The sequence below is a fragment of the Dipodomys merriami genome, unplaced genomic scaffold (assembly GCF_024711535.1).
Source record: "Dipodomys merriami isolate MVZ:Mamm:240054 unplaced genomic scaffold, mDipMer1.0.p SCAF_5, whole genome shotgun sequence".
NCBI classification, from domain to species: Eukaryota; Metazoa; Chordata; class Mammalia; order Rodentia; family Heteromyidae; genus Dipodomys; species Dipodomys merriami.
In genome coordinates, this window is record NW_027206068.1 from 58,725,799 (window position 1) to 58,746,426 (window position 20,628).

The following is a 20,628-nucleotide window of genomic DNA, read 5'->3' on the forward strand; positions in this document are numbered from 1 at the left end:
GAAGTGAATAGAAACAATACATTACTTTCCTAGTGTATTTATTTATTTATTTATTTATTTATTTATTTATTTAAACCTGCTCTGAGTTGTCCCAGACAGGTTTACTGACAACTTCTTAAGCAAAAAATATATTGCAGACAATTCCCAGCCACGCTCTTAGAAAGCTCTTCCATGATTTTTTTTAAACAACCTCATTTAAAATACCCAAAAGATAAACATTAACCACTAAGTAAGCAGTTAAGATGTCTTCAGAATACTGTAGTGAAACTCCAGATCATTTGAGGCTACAGAAAAGGTAAGTAGGAAAGTTAATTCACCAAGAAGCTTAGAATCTTCCATCCAGCTAGAAGTGTGGCTCAAGGCGGAGAGCACTTGCTTAGCAAGCACAGGGCTCTGAATTCAAACCCCAGTACCAAAAAGAAAGAAAATCTCTTCCATCCAACAAGAGTCAAGATGTTCCTTTCACAGTCTGAGCACATGATCACAACACTGACCCTATATTACCATGTGTTGTGAAGAGCCATCATCTGTGATGTATTCATGCGTACGTCAAATGAACCAAATTAGAGCAAGATGCTTGGGGTTATTCATTAATAGAGCTCCTTTGTGGGTCTGAAAAAGAAGGTTCCACAATACCAAAATTCACTCTAGAACTAACATTGTTTGAATTAATCTCTAGTACTGTTACAACAGGTTTTTTTTTTCCAAATAATAAAGCATCCTAAGAAATCAAAAGGAGTATTGTTCATTAATTCTCTAAAATAAATTACAGTCTCTCTAATTAAAAAAAAACAAGCAGCCCTAAAGCAAAGAAATAGTCCTATAGTAATCAATCCTGGACAAATAACATAATCATCTGGCAATGCTTTCAAATATAGCAAGGCAAGATTCCACCCAATTTCATTTGTTTAGGATAGAGATTGAACACCTCCACATTTATAGTTAGCCACATATGTTAACCTGCAGACAGGGCTGAGAATTACTGATGTACACCTGTATAAAACCAACATGGAAATCTCTTCCAGATGCATTGCCAAGTAAAAAAGAAAATTATAAGACACATATCTATTAATAGAAGCATGTGTATATATGAAAGATTGTTGATATACCAGGAACTTAAGTTTTTAAAAAACTTTCAAAATGAAAGCATACTTGAAAAATGCAATATCAGAGTCAGAACAAAATTATTGAGTATTAAAAATAGGACAAAGCATTTAAGGCAGACCCTCTTTGTAGAGAGAAACTCTAGGTTAAACAAGTTAAACATCAACTTACTGAATTTTTTTTTGGGGGGGGGGTCCGGTCATGGGGCCTGAACTCTGGTCTGGGCGCTGACCCTCAGCTCTTCAGCTCAAGGCTAGCGCTCCATCACTTGAGCCACAACACCACTTCTGTCTTTTTTCTTTTTGCTTATGTGGCGCTGAGGAATCGAACCCAGGGCCTCAGGCATGCAAGGCAAGTGCTCTACCACTGAGCCACCTTCCCAGCCCAACATCAACTTACTGAAATGTGGTAAATAGCAGCAGAATTCAGGAAAAGCCCAGCAACTAGAAGGTGGTTTGGCCTTAGACTTAGTAAACAAGAAGTCTAGGATAATGTGTTTGAAATGTATTTTGTCTAGGATGTGTGAAATGTGTTTGAAATGTGTTTTTTGTGAATAGGAAGCTTGGGATGTATTTTGGTAAACATCAGTAAGCCCTGGAAAATTGCAATTTGTGATCATTGACTGTTTTTGTCACATATACTGCCACCTGCATGTGGCCTTTTTCCTGTATACGCCACGCTGTGAGAGAGCTTGATCACTATGCTTCATCATCCGATGGGTGGGGTATAGTCCAGTGGGGTATAGTGGCTGCGTGGCTAATAAAAGATTCCTTGCCCTTTTTATCTGAGTCGGTGGATATATTTGCAGGAAACATATTTGCAGGAGCTGGTATTCAACATACTCATGTATTCTACCTATTTAATTCTTAATTTTAGAACTCTAGAGAAAATGTGAATACACAGGAAAATGAGGAAGCACGTGAAAATAGGAACTCTCAAAATATTCAGTATTTCCTTTTTTCTCCCCTGACTACTCATTCTGTTCCTTTTTCTTCAAAAGCATAAAAAAGTGAAATAAAATTCTATGTATGTTCTATCTATCCAGATATTACTTCTAATATTTGAGATTAGGAGGAAGGAGGAAGTACAGAGATATGGTTGATCATTTATGCATATGTATTTTTAATATTCACTAGATTCCCAGACAGGTCTAGTCACAGCCACTAGTGAGATATGTTTCCTGCCCTTACATTGCTTATGGTCTAGTGGGAGCAACAGACAAGTAAACAAAGTACAATCGTGTGAGATAAATTTTAAAAGGAGGACGTGCACTGCTGCTTCATTGTGATATGAAACAAAAACTAGTCAAGAAAAGTGAGAAAAGACATTGCAAAGTAAAGGTAGACCTCTGTCTTGGGGAAAATGGTAACCATTAAAGGGTTTTAAGGAGAGATATATTATTAAGTCTACATTTTTCATATTATCTTGTTGGCTGTAGGGGCTCATGGGCAGTGCCCACTCACACCCAGTGTTATAGCTTTCAGTCACTGTAAAAGAGAATTAAAAGTTGCTACAGTATCAAAGAATTAAATCTCTCAGATTCCCATTATCTTCTGGTGATCACGTAAGATTTACATGAAATGTTCCCTTCTACAAAGTCTATTGAGTGGGTTCATTTTATTTATCTATCCAACTATAGAAGCTTGGATATGGCAGATTTTACTGCTGATAAACTTATTGTATGCAATAAGCACTTGCCTGTAATGGCAGCTACAACTGGAAGAGTCTGTTGGAAGAAAATACTTCTTTGTAAACATTGTAAAATAAGCAAAGACTTCCAGGGGAACAGGACACTTCTCCATATTTCATTTACTTAACTTAAAGATCAATTTTAGTCATTTAAAAGCAGCACAGCTCCACATGGGGATCAATTAACCCTCCCATAGATTTCTATGGGAAAGTCTTAGTTGATGGCTTTCACAGGATAGACTACTGGCTATCTAACCCCTATCTGTCAAGAGTACAAAATTAACAATCGAATAAAGTTAACTAGTAACACAGAAGAGAGAGAAATTATATCTGACACTGTTCCCTTATAACCCAATGAATCTTTGTGGACATTAATGTGAGTTACCTCCAGCATCAGTGTGCTATTTTTAACTTGAAATGATCAATCTTTGCTCAACTTAAGCTATCTGATTAGTGGTTTGAGGAATTGATTTGCTCTAATTTAAAGGTAAAGGCTAGAAATGCTCTAGGAAAGAGTGGGAAAGGCTTCTTTATAAAACATAAGCAAATTTAATTTCTGGGCTTCACAATCAAGACTCTTCATGGTGGTTGTTTTAATTTTATTTTTTTTAGCTGTACCATCTCTGAAAGCTAGGCACCTCTCTTCACCAGATTTAGTCATGTTCAGGGAGCCCTGAATTGTCATTTGTACTTTTGTTTTCATGGAATTATTCTGGGCCTAACATATCACATTGCCCAAATTGGTGCTACTGTCAACTAAAGCCATTAACTTACTATAGGGGCTATCAGACCATCATCTAGATGACAGTTCTGCTTCACGTCAGCCTATGTGTATGTTCATGTGTATGTGCATGTATGCATGTGTTATAGTTGAATATTGGTGCTACACTGTTCAGATCATTAGTCTTGTTTTGGCACTCTCAAGTGTAGCTCTATTGTTAACACACCTGCGGGATATATGAGTCACCCCCACACCTCTCTGTGAGGGGGAAGGTGGTGAGGGGGAACACTCCTTGCTCACTGTGTCCTGCCCCTTGAAAACCCTCCCAGTCAACTCTGATCATCTAATATGCCTCTCAGGAAGCGGATAGAGAGGAAGAAGAGAAGGTAGCAGAGGTCCCCACTCCCTGGGGTGAGGACCGTTAGTACAAGGGAACATCCAGTATCCTGTGGGCCCAAGCCACACCTTTCCTGCTCCTAGGAAGTATCTGGCTCCAGTCCCATGTCCAACCCTCAAGTAAAATGGGCCGATTTTGTTCATTTGCTTCTGAGCTTTAGTGAGAAGAGAAAGGAAAGTGGAACCACATGGCTTCTCTGTACATGAGATGAGCCAAATCACCTGTGCTCCAGGCAAAGAAGGCAGTCCCATAGGAATGACAGGAAAACCCCCCTCTACTCCCCCCACAACTGAGGAAGGAATCTTCTTACAGAGACAAACCATTTCGTTCCATTTGATCCTGCTGCAAATAAAACCCTCCTCTGACTTAAACATAGACCAATGTGCAGATGACAGATAATATACTGATTCTTTGTACTAGGCTTTGACTAGAAGAAGGCAGACTGCCAAACAAAGGTGGCCCAAGACTGAAGATACAGGAGGCCAAGGATGCCTGGAGTCCTGTGTCATAGTCACAGTTTAGTCTAGAAAGCACCTGTGGATAGAAACTGGACTTTGCCAACATTTCCCATAAAGAAAACTGAGGTATTTGGAATAGATTTCCTCTTTCAGTCCAGATATTTTCTATAAAAATATTTAAAACAGGTTCTAGCCACAGTCTTAAAACCTCAATTCATATTTGTTGCTGAGCAGGAGAGAAAATTCATAAATTGAGATCTTGGTTAGACCCCTGGGATCAAGGTTAATTGTTTGTACAGCTTCGAACCAAAAGGTTCTACCTTCTTTAACCCCATTAATCCAGGAGTAAGTGGCAATACTCTGATTTCTGTGTAGGTTTGTAGATTCAGTAGGTCTTAGGCTGTCCTGGAGGAGCTGTAAACTGTCCTAAAATTGACTTTCCTTCAAGTCACAGCATTTGACTTAAGAAGAGTATTGTTCAAAAAGAAGCTGTATCCCAATCTCTAATGCATTAATTTGTTAGTCATTCCTTAAGTATTCTAATGCTTCATATTTGTCCTAATATATGAGTTTAAACAGCCATTATATCCATCCCAAGAGCAACCATCATTGCTTCATAATTAAAATCACTATGGAGTGCTAGCCAGAGGTCACACGCAAATCATCAAAGTAAATTAAAGCAGCATAATGCTAAATTACAATTAACTAATTCACATTCATGTGATTCCAGGTTCAGCTAGAACATGGGCTGAGCACCTACACCCCTCACAGGCTGATGTTTGAATAAGATTAATTTTTCAAATGCAGAAACTTGGTGAATAAATAGATAGGTTTCAGTTAAATGCTGACTCTGTGTGTGTGTGTGTGCATGCACACGCGTGTGCATACTGATGATATAGTTAGTTATGCATCAACTACCATAGCCAACGCCCCCTCCTGGCTAAAGTGCCCAGAGCACTGACTCTGCCCAGATGAGCAATAGTATTTCTCTTACCAGGTCACATGGTGTCCCTCCTGAATTATCCAAGAGAATCTGAGAACCCACCAGTAAGTTAGCCGAGTAGCCAGATCCAGCTTATGTAAAACATATCTCCCCTCTGGCCTTCAGATGGCTTGAAGTTTCCTTCAGCAGCCCAAAGAGCCAAAAGATACAGCCAAGTTTTGACATGCTACTTCACCTGCAATTTCTCTGGATTAAGAACACTTAATAGGCTGGGTACCAATGGTTTAGGCCTATAATCCTAGATACTCAAGAGGCTAATATCTGAGGACTGTGGTTCAAAGCCAGTCCCAGCAGGAAAACCCATGATGCTCTTACATCAAATTAACCACCAAAAGAACTGAAAGTAGGGCTGTGGTTCAAGTAATAGAGTGCTAGCCTTATGCTCAAAAGCTAAGGAGAGTGCCCAGGCCCTGAGCTCAAGCTCCAGGACTGGCATCAAAAAAGAACAACAAAGAAAAACACTCAACAGTCTAACCTGATTCAATTATTATCATCATCCTGCTAATAAACTGGGGCAAAAATTAAGACAAACAAGCTCTGAGAACCTCAGATAAGTACCTTCTACCTCAATCTGCAGGTCCTTGCCTACATTTAGACGGGCATCTGGCTACAGAAAGGAGATGGAGTCATACAGGAATCCCTAGGCATGATGAAATTAGCACAGAAGGGGAGAGTCACAGAGGGGGAAAAAAAAGTCCTCATGAATGTTCCCTTTTCTAAATGTAGGTGTTTCTGAGCTTTGGAGCAAGTGAGGAGGAAGATTAAACCAGAGAGGAGAGAAGAATTAGGGATGTCATAACTCTGGGCTAGACACCATTCCAAAGCAGAGAATATCATGTGACACAGAATCTAGACTCCTGGGAGCAATCCTGGATCCCAGGAGAGGGGAGCATCATGGTTCTGTCTCTCATCTCTAGGCAAGGAGGCAGCTAGCCTGAAAGAAATTATTTACAACTGCCTTATTTACAGCCATTTCTAAGGTTTCTGGAGACAGAGAATGAGAGCAACTTTGGCTTCCTGTTCTTGTCTTGTAGTCTCCTCCTTGCCAGGAGACTCTTCTAATGCCCTGCTCAAATGTCTCTTGTGCTCTCTGGGGCCTGTTTGTTCCTCTCAAGAATGCCTTAGACGAGGAGAGCTTGTGGTCAGCAGCCTCCTCATTTGAGGAAATTTCATCAATCTGAAAATGGCCATTAAACTGCATCTTAGTGTCCTCTTGTCTATGTGAAGAAAACTCACAGAGGCTGCACAGCCTCTCAGGGGATGTTGTAGATAGAATTCCAGCGTCAGGTGTGGACCAAACTAGACAGGCCCCTAGATAGCTTCATAACCAGAAAGCCTTTGATTCAATTCCTTTCATCATTTTTGTGAAATGTTCCATTGCTTTGTTCATTTTTTTGTCACCATCCCTGTCATCAGCCCAGCTTTAAATTTCACATGCATAGGAGTGGTTTTTCACAATATAAAATGAAGCCTCATTAATTCAGGTTAAGTGGGAAGAGTCAAGTCCCCTGAGTAAGAAATCAGAGTGGAAAGTACTTCCAACATATATATATATATATATATATATATATATTATATATATATGTCTACTACAAAAGACTACATAATGAAATTAACAAATAAGATGAAAATGGTGAATTTTAATAACTTTATTTCTAAGATGGCACTATATATTCAAAATGTTTTTATCATAAATTACTTTGTATCAGCAATATATTCAGTACATAAATGCAGTGTTTAGGTAATAGATCATTAATTGTAAATCAAAATGTCATGATTTGTCCTGCTGAATTTGAACTATTAACTGACTAAGAATTATATGTAATTATTCCAAGTCTGCATCAGAGCAGTCTGAATTAATGAGGTTCTATTCTATTGTAGATATAATAAGCCTGACAATTTTATGGCCATCTTATCTCCTAGAGTGTCACTCCTATCTACAGATTAGTAATAAATACTGTTTTTTCACACAGGAACTTTTGTCATAACAGAGCATCCCACCTTGAAGAAGTTTCACCAAGTAAATGATCTCATATGTACCTCAAATAGCAAAGAAATGCTTTGGATGATAAATGTGCTGAGGGCTCATTATTCTCTAAAAATTTTTTTTAATTCCTGCTTTGATTTAAAATGAGCCTCACTACGGAGGAAATCCTAAGATGGTAAGGACCCACAAAGTCATAGAATTTACCACCTTTCTCTCTCTTTCTCTTTAGGAGAACACAGTCATAATTAATCAATCCAGTTAATCATAAATAATAGAAATGTAGAAATCCAGGCACAGAATCCCATATATCAGGACCTGTCTTTTCTTTTTTTTTTTTTTTTTTTTTTTGTGCCTATACTGGGGCTTAAACTCTGGGCTTTGTACTCCTGCTTTAGCTCTTTCACTCAAGGGTGGCACTCTACCAGTTGAGCCACACCTCCACTTCAGGGTTTTTTGCTGGTTAATTGGAATGAAGAGTCTCGCCGACTTTGTCTCCCCGGGATGGCTTAGAACTGAAATCCCCAAATCTCAGCCTCTTGAGTAGCTAAGATTACAGGCATGAGCCACCAGCACCTGACTTCCCTTTCTTCTTTACGCCTGTACCTGCAGTAGCAACCACTTCACAGGTGCAACCTTTCACAGTGGTCACAAAACAATGTCTTTACCTACCTTAAAAAGTCTTAAAATATTAGCAACCATGATGGACACGGAGCTTGCTGCAGCACCTATGACTCCGGAAATCTTGTCGGGCTTGGTGAATATGGGTGGGTCTCCGTTCGCACATTTCACGTCGGAAGCATCTTTCTCTATCAATGCCTGCACGAAGGTTAGCGACTGCTCCAAAGCGTAGGTGTCTCTGGAACACGTGTCAAGGATCCGGACACCCAGAGTGATATTGGAGAGGAGATCGGGGTCCTTGTTAATCTGGTCGATGGCATAAAGCATGGCCTCCAATCTGTGGATCCCCTTTTCCTTCTTCAGCTCCCCACAAGGCACCCCTCTCTCCCCCTTGGCATGGACAGGGAAGAGACCCCCCAAAATGATGTCCCCATCCACTCGGATCGAATGGGCATATTCCTGGCTGTGAGTTCTCTGCATCATGGTGAGGATCCAGTAGAACTTGGCGGTCAAGAGGAAGAAACAAGAGCAAGAGGCTGAGCGCTTTCGCTCGCATGCCATCTTCTCCACTGTGGGTGTCGCAATCCAAGACCCAAAGTTTATTCTTGGCCCAGAAGAAGGGGGACCACCTGAGGCCGCACCTTCTGGAGGCTACCATCAGGGCCCATGGGGGAAAGGCTCTGTGGATTTCAGCAAGTTGTCTGGATTTGAATGTCACAGTGAATTTCCATCCGACCTTTAAGGTGCAATTTTATTCCCTTATAAAGTCGGCTTGTCTGGAATGATGCAAAAATGAGACTAGCATCTGAGCTTCTGATAGAGGGATGAGGTCCAACGTTTCACGTCCTTGCAGTCAGCCCTGTAGCCGACTTACTCCTGGGAAATAAGTAGAAAGGAAAAAGAGGGGATTCTGTTCAGTGAGGCTGTACTTTTCACATGTTTAAGCCTTGTCTACATACATTTATTTTTCTCTCCCTCCATTCAGTAAGAAACTCTTTTGTCCCCCTGTGATTCTGAACACCTGGTGGCTCTGCAGCTAGCCCAGGGAGATGGATGATACTTGCAGAGCAAGAGAAACAGGCAAGTAGCCGCAACCAAGTTGATTCTTACAAGCCGAAAAGTGTTTTTGTTGATCATTTAATTTTAATGAATCCTATTTCCATGAAAGTAAAAATCCTATGACAAATGGCCTTATTTCAAGTCTGTTTTTCATCTTTTTGAGCTATCTGAATTCAGCATTTAAATGTCCAAGAAATAATAGTGAAAAGTTATTGTTCTGTGATACGCTCAACAAGCATCACTTGTTGTTAACATTTTGTATGTGTGTCAGTACTGGAACTTGAACTCAGGGCCTGGTCACTGTCCCTGAGCATTTTTGCTCAAGGCTAGTGTGCTCTACCATTTGAGGTACACTTCCACATCTGGCTTTTTGGTAGTTAATTGGAGATATAGGTCTCACAGATTTTTCTGCCCTGGCTGGCTCAGACCTCGGGATCCTCAAACCTCAGCTTTCTGAGTGGCTAAGATTACAGGCATGAGCCACCAACTCCAGGTCTTGTTGTTAACATCTTTATGTCCCAGATTTCCAAGTAGGGAAAAAAATTATTCAATCTCAAAAAGAAAATCTTCCCACCCAAATATTCCCAAAGATATATAAATTATGTTGCTTGTGAATACATTTAACATGGAACATCGTATCCATTATCTTATTGTTCTCTGACAACAAAACAAAGACTTGAAAATTAAAGACATGGGGAGGGTTATAGGTGACAATCTTCCTATTATCACTGTTAGCATTTAATTGGTTGAGTGGAAGCATGAGGCTTGCTTACAGTTTTCAAGTAAATACACTTGATCCTGAAATCTCTAGGAAAGCATCAGAGCTGGAGATGCGTTGAAAACCTTGCTAATTTTGTCTGACTCGGTGGAGAAAATAGTTATTTCATCAAGACTAGAAATATCCTACCCTGAGAAAGTGTCTGCAAATCCATAGGAAAAGTTCATTCTGGGTCTTTCATCCTTAAAGAATCCCATGAATCTCTCGAAAGACTTTTGAAGACATTGAACTGATCATGAGAACTAACCTAACCTAGGGAATCTGAGATTAGAGACATATTTAGCATTAAGAGAATAAACAGCACCCATTTGTTTGGGCAGAAGGGTTACTCTAGTGTTCATTTCTAACTTATTTGTATATGAGTTTCAAATCTGAAATTTAGACCATTTCTTTCTGGCCTAGCCAACCAACATCTGGTCGTGTTTTCCATTCACTTGTTTAAGTTCCAGTTCATAAAATTTTCTTTCCATCCTCCTTGTCCCGAAAGTAAGGATAGATCCTCCCTAGGGAACTACTGAACATATGCTCAAGTGCCTTCAGAGATAGCTGCACCTTTTTTTTCTCTCTTTCTCAGTTTTGTGAAGAGGCTCAGAGCCGTCTACTGCACTGAGCGTGCAGTGGGAGAGGTGACCAACCAGCTCCAACTCAGCTCCTCAGCTGAGATAGTTCTATGCTGCCTCTGACAAGTGTTCTCTGCCCTCTGGCACATGGTAAACCTTGTATTTCTTCCATAGTGCTCCAGATACTTGGTCCAATGCTGATTGTGCTCACCACTCCATTCTCTGAGCAGCTGCTTCTCCCTTGGAAACTCTGATTCCACAACAGCCTGACCTCAAACAGTCCACAGAAAGAAACAGAAAGTCAATTTGACTTTCTGGATGAAACCATGTCGGTGATAGGCTGATTACCCAGGGAGAGAAGTAGAATTATGTCTTACGGTTCCTCAAGGAAGACTAGTTCCATGCAAGTAAAACCTCATATAACTTCTATCACTAATTTAGAATTTGAGACCAAATCCACAGGGCTGAAGTGACCCTTAAGAACTCCTTCCTGCAGGAAGGTGCCAGTGGTTCGTGCTTGTAATCCTAGCCACTCAGGAGGCTGAGATCTGAGGATCCTGGTTCGAAGTTAGCCCAGGCAGGAAAGGCCCTGAGACTCTCTAATCTCCAACTAATTACAAAAAGCCAGAAGTAGAGCTGTGGCTCAAGTGGTAGAGAACTTGCCTGGAGCAAAAAAGAAAAACCTCAGTGGCAGTGCCCAGGTCCTGAGTTTAAGCCCTAGAATTAGTCAAAGAAATAAGAAATCTTTTCTGGAAGAACTTGCAACACATAGACAAATGAAATGAAGATGTAATGTTTAAAGGGAAATAAATGGTGCCAGCACTCCACAGCCTTTCCTCATTATACCAACACACCTCCCCCACATGCCTAAACTCTGGGGAGAATACACAGCTGCCAGCAATAGACCATAATATAAACAGTCCATCCCTAATCACAAAGCATCCTTACCTACCCTATGGCACTTGTGTAGTCATGAAAGAGAAATGAGATCCCTTTAAAATTCCTCATGTTTGCAATAAGGTCCAGTCTCTGGCATCCCCTGGGTCTGTTTGGAGTCTCCCTTTCAGGAAAGGTTAAAGGATGGAGCACAGAGGCAGGAATTGTTTGGTTTAGTGGAGAAAAACAGTGAAGTTACTATTTCTTGGACAGCTTGCTTGGATGTTTGCTTGAGTTTTCTCCTCTGTAACATCAAATTAATGGTGTGCAGGCACACTAGTGCTGGATTTTCTTGACTTAAGTGGGTTACAGAACCTGCATACATGGCTATGTGCTCACTAAACAGGACCTAACCTAGTCTATAATTTTTTTTCTACTTAAGGAGAGCAACTTTTGTCTACTTGCTCACTTGGTGAAATTTTTACTGAATTTTGTTTGTCCCTTTAAAACACAATCAGAGCTCCTTATAAAATATTTAAATATTGCAGTTACTCCCAGGACTGATACATTACCACATAATCACAGATTCAGTGGCTAGAAGGTTTAGTCTCCCTTTGAAATTCTAAGGAAAAAAATATTAAGTGAAAGCCTGTGGAAAACTACATAACTTAAGCTTAATTGTATAATGTTACATTATCCTAATCTTGCTCTGATAGAGTTCTTGTGAGCTTTAATCCAAACTTATCCTAGTTGGAATCAATGAAGTAAGGGGGAAAAAATGACCTTCCTCTGTTATACATCCAAATAGCTCTACTTCATTCCCAAGTTTAATTTCAAGGAAAATAGCTTTTCTCTCAAATTGACCTTGCTCTGAGCTGATGGACATCTTAAAGGAAGTGTGAGGCCTGCGCTGTGGAAACTGACTTCTGAGGAGAGCAGATGCCCTCAGAGAGGTTAGGCCTGCAGAGAGGCCTGCCACTGAGCCTTTCTCACCCATTCCTGCCCAGCCTACACCATACAGCATACATCACCACTGGCCCTCGCACAGTGCTCCTGCTGTGTTCTGGGAGGCCATTAAGGACAGCTCCTCATGGGCCAGAGGTCTGAATTTTGCTGCTTTCTCTTCCTCCTTCCTCTTCTCCATCCCCTACCCCTTCTCCAGCTCCTCCTCCTTCTCTTCTTCCTCCTTATTCTGCTTCATTCTGGTACTGGGGATCAAACACACAGGGCTCAACACTGCTACACAGATGTTCTATCACTTAAGCCATGCCTCTGGCATTGGCGATTTTTGAGGCAGGCTCTCATTGTAGGCTCAGGCTGGCCTGGGCTTCCATCTTCCTTCTTGTGATTCCCCCTGTGTTGCCAGGGATAACAAACACAGGCCACTGTGCCCAACCATTGTATTGCCACCAGGCCCAGCCATTATCTGATTGGAAGCCTCCATTTTTTTTCCCCTAGTCTGTCCTCAAATCCTTTGATTCCCAATTCTCACATAGCCAGGATTACAGGCTTGAACCGCCACCTCCTAGCTGCTTTGGTTTTGTTTATGGACTTTGCCTACACTAAGACTTAAGCCTCTAACACAATATTTCAATGGATTTCTGTAGACTGACTATTAACTCCTGTATAAATGAGAAAAGAGATTCAGGGAGGTTGAGTGCAGTCCTGAGCTAGCAAGGAACAGCACTCACAAAGTCCTGAGGCCTTGAAGGTGGGTCCTATCTTTTGAGAAAGCCTTCAGGGCTACAGAAAGCATCTATGACCACATAGACAGGGTGAGGGCTCTTACCTCTTCACTGGAGTCTTTCAAAACTCTACCTCTTCAGTAGCTAGCTCTCGAACAACAATAATGTGCTAATAAGGAAGAGGCAATTCAGGACCCATTTTAGAAGGGTGATTTCTGAATCTCTTAAAGGGCTGAAAATATCCAGTTCACTTTTTCCAAATGTCTCTTCTTCTAAACTAGTTTCTCGGTGAGCTACTGCCAATGGGAGCAGGGTCCGTCAGACTCAGCCTTCTTGCCTTCCTCTAGTAGCATGCCCTAATAAAATCCCTGCAGAGAAGCATCATTGATAGCCAAGAATTAGCTCTCTCTTTTTTTCTCATAAGAAGACCAAAGCAGCTGTGTTTCATTCGGCTCTAACAGGAAAGTGATGGTAACGCCGGCACCAACTCATAAAGACGCATATCTGGATGTTCACCTGAAACTGTTTAGAAGCACATCCTATTTCTGTGCCGTTTCCCAGGCTGCCGTGTGTGTGTGTGTGTGTGTGTGTGTGTGTGTGTGTGTGTGTGTGTGTGTGTGTGTGTGTGTGTGTGTGTGTGTGTGTGTGTCCCTGGTGGGGGGGCAGAGAGGGGATGGGGGCCAACAAAGTCCCTCCTCTGGCAACAGGGGCCTAGTATGTGATCCTTATTTGACAGTCACTGGCTGGTGACACTAAATATGTCACTTCACCTCTGTGTACTTCCACTTCCTCAGCTGTGACATGAGTGCATAGACCACATTATAATCTCTAAGGTGTCTTCCAGTTTCCCATTCTGAGCTTCTTTCATTTAATAATGAGGGACTATGAGATTATACTCAAACATCAGAGCAAGGCTTTGCCAACTGAACACAATTACTGATTTTGTTTGCAAGCGGAGTGACTTTTTCCCATCTGGAGAGAGGGCTATGAAAGCTCTTCTACACAAGCAGGCCCCATATTAAGAAAATCTGATCCACAGAAGCTCAATGTACTAAACAGATAAATTAGAAGGTGATTATTTGCATTACAAAAGAATTCACCACAGGTTTCCTTTAATAGCTAAATCCTGTGCATTTAAAATACAATCTGATTTAGTAGAATTCAATTTACACCCTTTTTCCCAATAACACAGCTGTTGCATAAAAAGACCATACTTAAAGATATGAGGAGCCTCTTTTGTTGGATGTGGCAGATTAGAAGAGGGAAAGGAGGGTGAATGCCCGCCGTGTGCCTGCACTGTCTCTCATTTTATCTCCTCCCTCCTAAAACTCACCTATGAACGTGGCATTACAGCCCTCCTTCTGGATACAAAGACCTGAAAACAGGTAGGTTATATTACTTTGGGTCAAGACTCAAGCCAGGGTTCAAAAGCAGGACTGCTATTCATTGTTTACCTTCCTCCACATCCCCTGGCAGCAGGCGCTCCTTATGGAGTTGGAGCTGTCATGTGAGGTGTAAGCCAGTTGTCCCAGTGTCCTACAAGACCCTGATTCTAGTCTCACTCCCTCTGGCACTCATTTCAAGGCACTGAACAAGTCACTTGGCTTTGCTGCTTCTTTGATACAAAAGTGTGGAATGATTTCTGCCTCCCGCCTGGGTTGTGAAACCGAAGGATATAATGTGTATAAAAGTACTTCATAAACTACCCAAAGCTGTTAGAAAGGACAAGGAAACGATTACCGTATAATCAGCCCTAGTATTTAAATATTTTCCTGGCATACTGTTCTTAGACATGCTGAGAAAATTACTGGCCCATCATCCTTATGGCTGGTGTGATCTTGATAACAGTTGTGCATCCAAGAATAAGCCTTCGGGATTCCATACTGGGAATCTGAAGCTTGAAGGAAAGTTGGAGGACACAAGGGGAAGTCAGTGAAAGTACCAGACGTGCCTAGAAAGCCTAAGGTCATGGACACTTGGAACATCCCAAGGGTTACTATGAAGGAAGTAGTGACAGGATACACTTTAGTAGTCATAAGGAAAAAAAATAAAGATATCTAGGTCCCAGTGGCTCACATCTGTAATCCTGATTACTCAGGAGGCTGAGATGGGAGGGTTGTAGTTCGAAGCCAGCCTGAGCAGGAAAGTCCATAACACTCTTATCACCAATTCATCATTTTAAAAAAGGCAGAAGTGGAGCTGCAGCTCAAGTGAAAGAGCACTGGCCTTGAGCTCAAGAGATCAAGGACAGTGTCCAGGCCCTGAGTTCAAACCCCAGGACTGGCACCAAAAAATAAAAAGATTATAGGAAAATTTTCTAACTTATAAAATTCTTTTACTACTGAGGGGTACTGTCACTGGAAAAATCAGGCAATAAGGAGCCAGTATATTTCTATCTTTAAACAAAATCTTATTGGGAAATTGGAGTCAACTCCTATACATCCTCTTGGACCTCTCCTACATCTTCCCACTTCTGATGACAGGCTGCCTTCCCTGCTACCTCCTCAAAGCTGGATCTCCTCCTGACCTGGCTGATGTGTTCTGCGATCATGGCTTCAAGAGATTTGTCCCTCATTAACCTGGCAGGAAATAAGTGGCTTCATCAACAGGTATCAAAACCTAAAGAGGCATTCCTATCATCCTCCAACAAAAGTATCTGCATTTTTAACGTAATTCCTAGCTCAGCCATCATTTTTTTTTACCAAAGAAATAGCACCATTAACATTAGCTAAGACAGGTGATGTAACAAGCTAGAGCAGGGAGCTGTAAGTCAAGATGAACTCCCAACAGTGCCTCTGGAATCACTCCAGCAGCTATGTCTGAGGTGGGGTTTGAGAAGGGACAACAATATGCTCAAGGTCCTTCCACTGCGTGGATGAGTTTGTACAGCTTGTCAAAGCATGAGTAGAATCTAAAATCAAAGGAAACAACATCCTTTGAGAGAAGGGAGGGAGGGAGGGAGGGAGGAAGGGAGAGAGGGAGGGAGGAGGGAGGGAGGGAGGAAAGAAGGAAGGAAGGAAGGAAGGAAGGAAGGAAGGAAGGACCATCCTATACATAAATTCCTAGCAAAGAGCTAAAGCATCTTGGGATGGAAGCAATGGGATCCAGCTGACTCAGATCACAGCCTCTCCTGGAGCATATAGGATGATCATCTCTACTGGGCAAACTGCATGTGTGATACACAATCAGGTTCTTTCAAGAAAACAACAATTTCCTGAACCTTCGCAAGCCAAACTATTCAACAGGCACAGAGATGTGGCTAAGTCTTTGCTGGGGATCCAATAAGAGATAAATCCATGCAGCAGTAGCTGTGTCTTTTTAGACACTGACACAGAGCAATGCCACTCCACAGACAAAAGCAAGGCCCTCTTTATGTTGGGCATTCTAACTACAGGGGGGAAGACAGCAGCCCAGAAACTTGGAAGGAAAGACATCACTGCTGTCACAAGCATGTGTGTACAGCCTTCTGTGAGTCATGCCCTGAAAACAATGGAACGTTCTTACACAAAGATTGGCACTGGATGCTGCCAATGTGAATGTCAGCTGGGTTATTTGCAGCATAAATACCAATTAAACAAGCCCCTCAGCAACGTCCACCTGCCCAGCCAAGTTTGAAAAGAGCATCTCTCTCCAGATTCTAACTTTCCCCTGCATTCATTGGTGTTCAGCTTACCCATACACATAAATATTTCTTTTAGGATTGAAGTTTTTTTAAAGAATTATTCAGGCAACCATAACTTGGGGGGTGAGGGGAGGCATAATAGGGCAGAATTAACACAAACCAAATAAAACAAATTAAGATTCCATAACAGTATTGAGCTGTGTTCTCCGCATCTTTTCCTTTATTCCAAGCAAAATGTCTCTTAGAGAGCTTCCTCTCATCTAATTGTCTCCACATCACTCACTTAAAAGCAAAACTCCTGTCTTTATCTTAGATGTGGTTACAACCTGTAGTGAACTCTAATAGGAAAATCGCACCAGAAAATCATGTCCCTGATGATTTCTTTTCAACATGATCAAGCCATATATTCTCAAGAAGCAGAGAATGAATTTCACACAGCCAATTCTGTCTCCTACAGACATCGTTCAAGATATTATTCACAAGCAAGTGACCAAGGTAAACTAAAAGTGGTTTCTGTAGCCCATTTGCAATTATTGACAAACAATTTCATAACGGAAAATGGAAATTGCAGTCAAGTACAATAAAGCTGTTTATCCAAGATCTACCTGCTGGTGGCCCTTCCTCCCCGCCCCCTCTTATTTTTTAAATTTTTCTTTCAAGCAAAATACAAGCTATGATTGGAATGCATGTCTCCTGTTTGTAATTTTTTCCTGTAAATACCCCCACCACAAACCCTATCTTCCACTTCTGTCAATTGGCAGGATTTGTGTTCAAGCGCCGTACTGGCCACAACCCTAATGTATTCTTGGGTGTTCATGAGAATCCCACGCTCAGGTCTGTCAGAAAGGATCACCCCAAATTAGCACATAAAGCGCTCCCTCCAGGGGTGGGGTTCGCTTGGGGGAAGTGAGAAGTTTGTCTTCTGCACCCCAGAAAAGGGTGTGTTTTCACACACACACACACACACACACACACACACACACACACACACACACTGCCACTATCCTGGGCGCTCCAACACTCTCATACCTCCAGGCTACCCCTATCTGGGCTACTCGGGAAGCAATTCCTCCGGGAAGCGCTGGGGTGCTGTCTTGCACAACTGGGGAATTCGCATGCTCTTCTGCACTTCATTTGCACACACACACACACACACACACACACACACACACACACACACACACACAATAGCATGCCAGATAAATGGGGTTTGATTGAGTCGGGAGGGGCTTCTGTTTATATTTGCACCAAGTGTACGCACATCAAAGGATCTCAAGCTGTTTGAGCAGACGGGCTGTGTCTCTATCTGTACCTCAGAAAGCAGCAGCTCACTCACCACCGCGTCTTCCTTAGTTCCTTGGACTACAGAAGCTTAGTTCTGGGTAGAGGAAAGAGCTGCAAGGAGTTTCCCATTCGCCCTGCCTCTCAGTGCACCCAGGCGCCGCCCCAGGGCTCCAGCCTGCAGGCGCAACGAAGCCTGGAGCGCATCCGCCTCCACCACACCTGGCTCGCCCTGAGCGCCCATACCCCACAACGCCCGTTTATCTGGGCAAACCTGGGGCGCGGGGGGGGGGGGACGGTCTGCCCAGGCTGTGGGTGCTGCCTAGTAGCTGTCAGGGAGCAGCTCCCTTTTGCTTATGAAACTCAATATCCCTGAGACCTTTCCTCTCCCCCCACCGCCAACAACACACAAAACTCCAGCGTTTTCCTGAGCCACAAACTGATGGGGGGTGGGGGTGGAGCGGGGGTGTGGAGGGGTTCGGAAATCCCAGACTCGCAGGGCTAACTCACAACGCTCACTCACGGCTGAGCGTGCGCTGTGTGTGCGGGGATGCGGATCTCGAGGACCCCCCCCCCATACACACACACACACACACACACACACACACACACACACACATATCGGCTGGCTTCTCCAGAGACACCCCACACCCTAATCATACGCATCTTCCCGAGAACCTTATCAGACAGACAAGCCCAAGCTCAGGAAAAGCAGGGTTACCCCCCCTCCTAACCCCCCACCTCCCCCACCCCCGCCCAACTCATCTTGGAAGCCACTAACTTCGTTCATCCTTCCCGTTAGATTCCCCTACCGAAGGTACCTCGTCATCTTGGCGGGGGCAAATCCACCTTCAGCCGGGGTAGGTCCAGGAAGTCACTCACCCGGGGCACGCAATCCAAGGCAGAGAGATTTTTTTCTTTTAATCCTGCCACCGTGCTCCCCAATCTGAGCCCCCTTGCATGCCTGCCCTCTCCCACCCTTCAGCCTCCCATTCTCCGACTAAACTTTTGGGGGGGAATCACAGCTCCCAAGCCTTGGGAGTTCCAGGCGAAATCTCCTGCTAGTCTGGATCTCCTCACTGGAATGTAATCATGGGAAGACAAGAGGGGTGGCTGCCTTGTTATTTGCAACGTAAAATCAACAGACACCCAATCAAGCTCCAACGCCCGGCCAGCCCCTCGCCCCCTGGTGCCCACTCTCCCGCTCTCTCTCTCTCTCTCTCTCTCTCTCTCCCCCCCACCCCCATTCGCCCGCCCCGCCAGTTCGCTCCCAGACTCCGGCTGTGCAAGGCCACCTACTTGTGTCCAGAAAAAGCAAATCACCAAAGTGATCTGAGAAGATGCACCTGGCTTTCGGCTTGAACGAAAAATGGGCGGGGGGGGAGTAATAAAATAAGGGGAATTCTTCTTTTTCCGCTAGCTTGGTATTTGGGGGTGGGGAGGGGTTGTTGGGGAGCTCCGAGCTGTTTTTTACCCCCTGTGGTTGGCACTTGCTTTCCTTTCCTTTTCTTTTTTTTTTTTCCTCTGCCTGCTGCTCGGCGGGGAGTCTTACCCTGCTCCCCGCAGAGGGCGCGGTGAAGAAGCCCGCGGCGGTGGGGGCCCCGCAGCTCCATCGCACCGCCGCCACCGCGCCGGGCGCACCCCGAGGCGGGCCGCACTTGTGGCTGGTCTCCCGGCGGAGGGGGCTGAGCCAGCCGAGCCGCCACCAAGTCTCCTCCATGTGAATAACAAATACTCCCACTGGCCGCCCGGATTGGTCTGCGTCCGGTGCCTCCAGATCCTCCGCCCCGGGCCATTCACCCCGCACCGCTGCGCTCGCGCGCGCGCGCGTGGGGAACCACGGCCCCCCGGGTTCGCGCCCCGGGGATCGCCAATCGCTTGGCGCCAACCAAGTCACCTCGGGCGGGGAAAGCGGGAGGAGGAAGCCCTAGAGGCGGGAGTCCTGGATCTGGATGTTATAGCGAGCGGCAGCACGGCGCGCGGCACCGCACTGCACACCGCACCGCGTGGGCCGCACGCGGACGCTCCCGCGGCGGGACCCCCTCCGCGCCCCAGCCCGGAGCTGCGCGGGGACCACTGGTATCAATAGTTGTGATTTTTTTTTGTCTTAAATCGGCCCTCTCTGCCCCGCCCCCAGCCAAAAGGGGGGGGACTACGAGACTGGGGGTGCGGGGAGGTGGGGGGGACCGGACCAGGACGCGCTCGGGAAGGCGCCTGACCACCCGCGCGCCCAAAGCACCCCGGCACTCGGCTCCGGCGATCCAGGGGTCCCCACCAACGGGCCTGTAGTTCTGAGCCGGGGGAGAGGGACGTGGGGGGGGGGGGAGGAAGACAGGACCGGAGGCGCTGCTCCGCCACGCTCCCATCCCACCGACGCTCCAACTAGAGCGTTGGTTGGTTGGTTTCCCACGCAAACTTTGCCTCCAGCCCAGAGGCGGTTCGGCCATTTGTCCTGCCCCTCCACGCCGGCGAGCATCTTCGCCTTCAGCCAAACCCCTGGAGCTGGATGGAGGTGGTTGGACGCGGTGCTGGGCACACTATGCGGGAAGGGAGGCGGGCGCGGGATTGAACGGTGCGGGGGGGGGGGGGGGACGGTGAGTGTCTTTACTGAGATGATTCGGGAGCTGCAGATGCAAGACTAGAAACTCCTGAGGAGTGGAGGGGCGCGAGACTGGGGTGGGGGGAGCCCCGGGATTCCCTTCACACCCAGCCGATGGAAACCCCGCGGAGTTCCCCTCACTCAGTCCAGCGCCCCTCCCGATTAGGCTCTACCCAGACCCTACCCACATC

General features: G+C 44.5%; 1 protein-coding gene across 3 annotated transcripts in view; it reads right to left on the bottom strand.

Moving 5' to 3' along the window:
* Window positions 1-19,175, bottom strand: part of Grm8 (glutamate metabotropic receptor 8) — a 716,785-nt gene extending 697,610 nt beyond the window's left edge. For 2 of the 3 annotated variants that reach the window (XM_069996685.1, XM_069996687.1), the window contains exons 1-2: window positions 18,660-18,926; window positions 8,029-8,853 (exon numbers count right to left, since the gene is read on the bottom strand). In XM_069996685.1, coding sequence (XP_069852786.1) covers window positions 8,029-8,538 — 510 coding nt within the window. In that variant the 5' untranslated portion in view covers window positions 8,539-8,853; window positions 18,660-18,926. Of the gene's footprint in view, window positions 1-8,028; window positions 8,854-18,659; window positions 18,927-19,137 lie in introns of those variants that run through there. The other variant, XM_069996686.1, reaches the window with a different exon arrangement.
* Window positions 19,176-20,628: the final 1,453 nt, after the last annotated feature.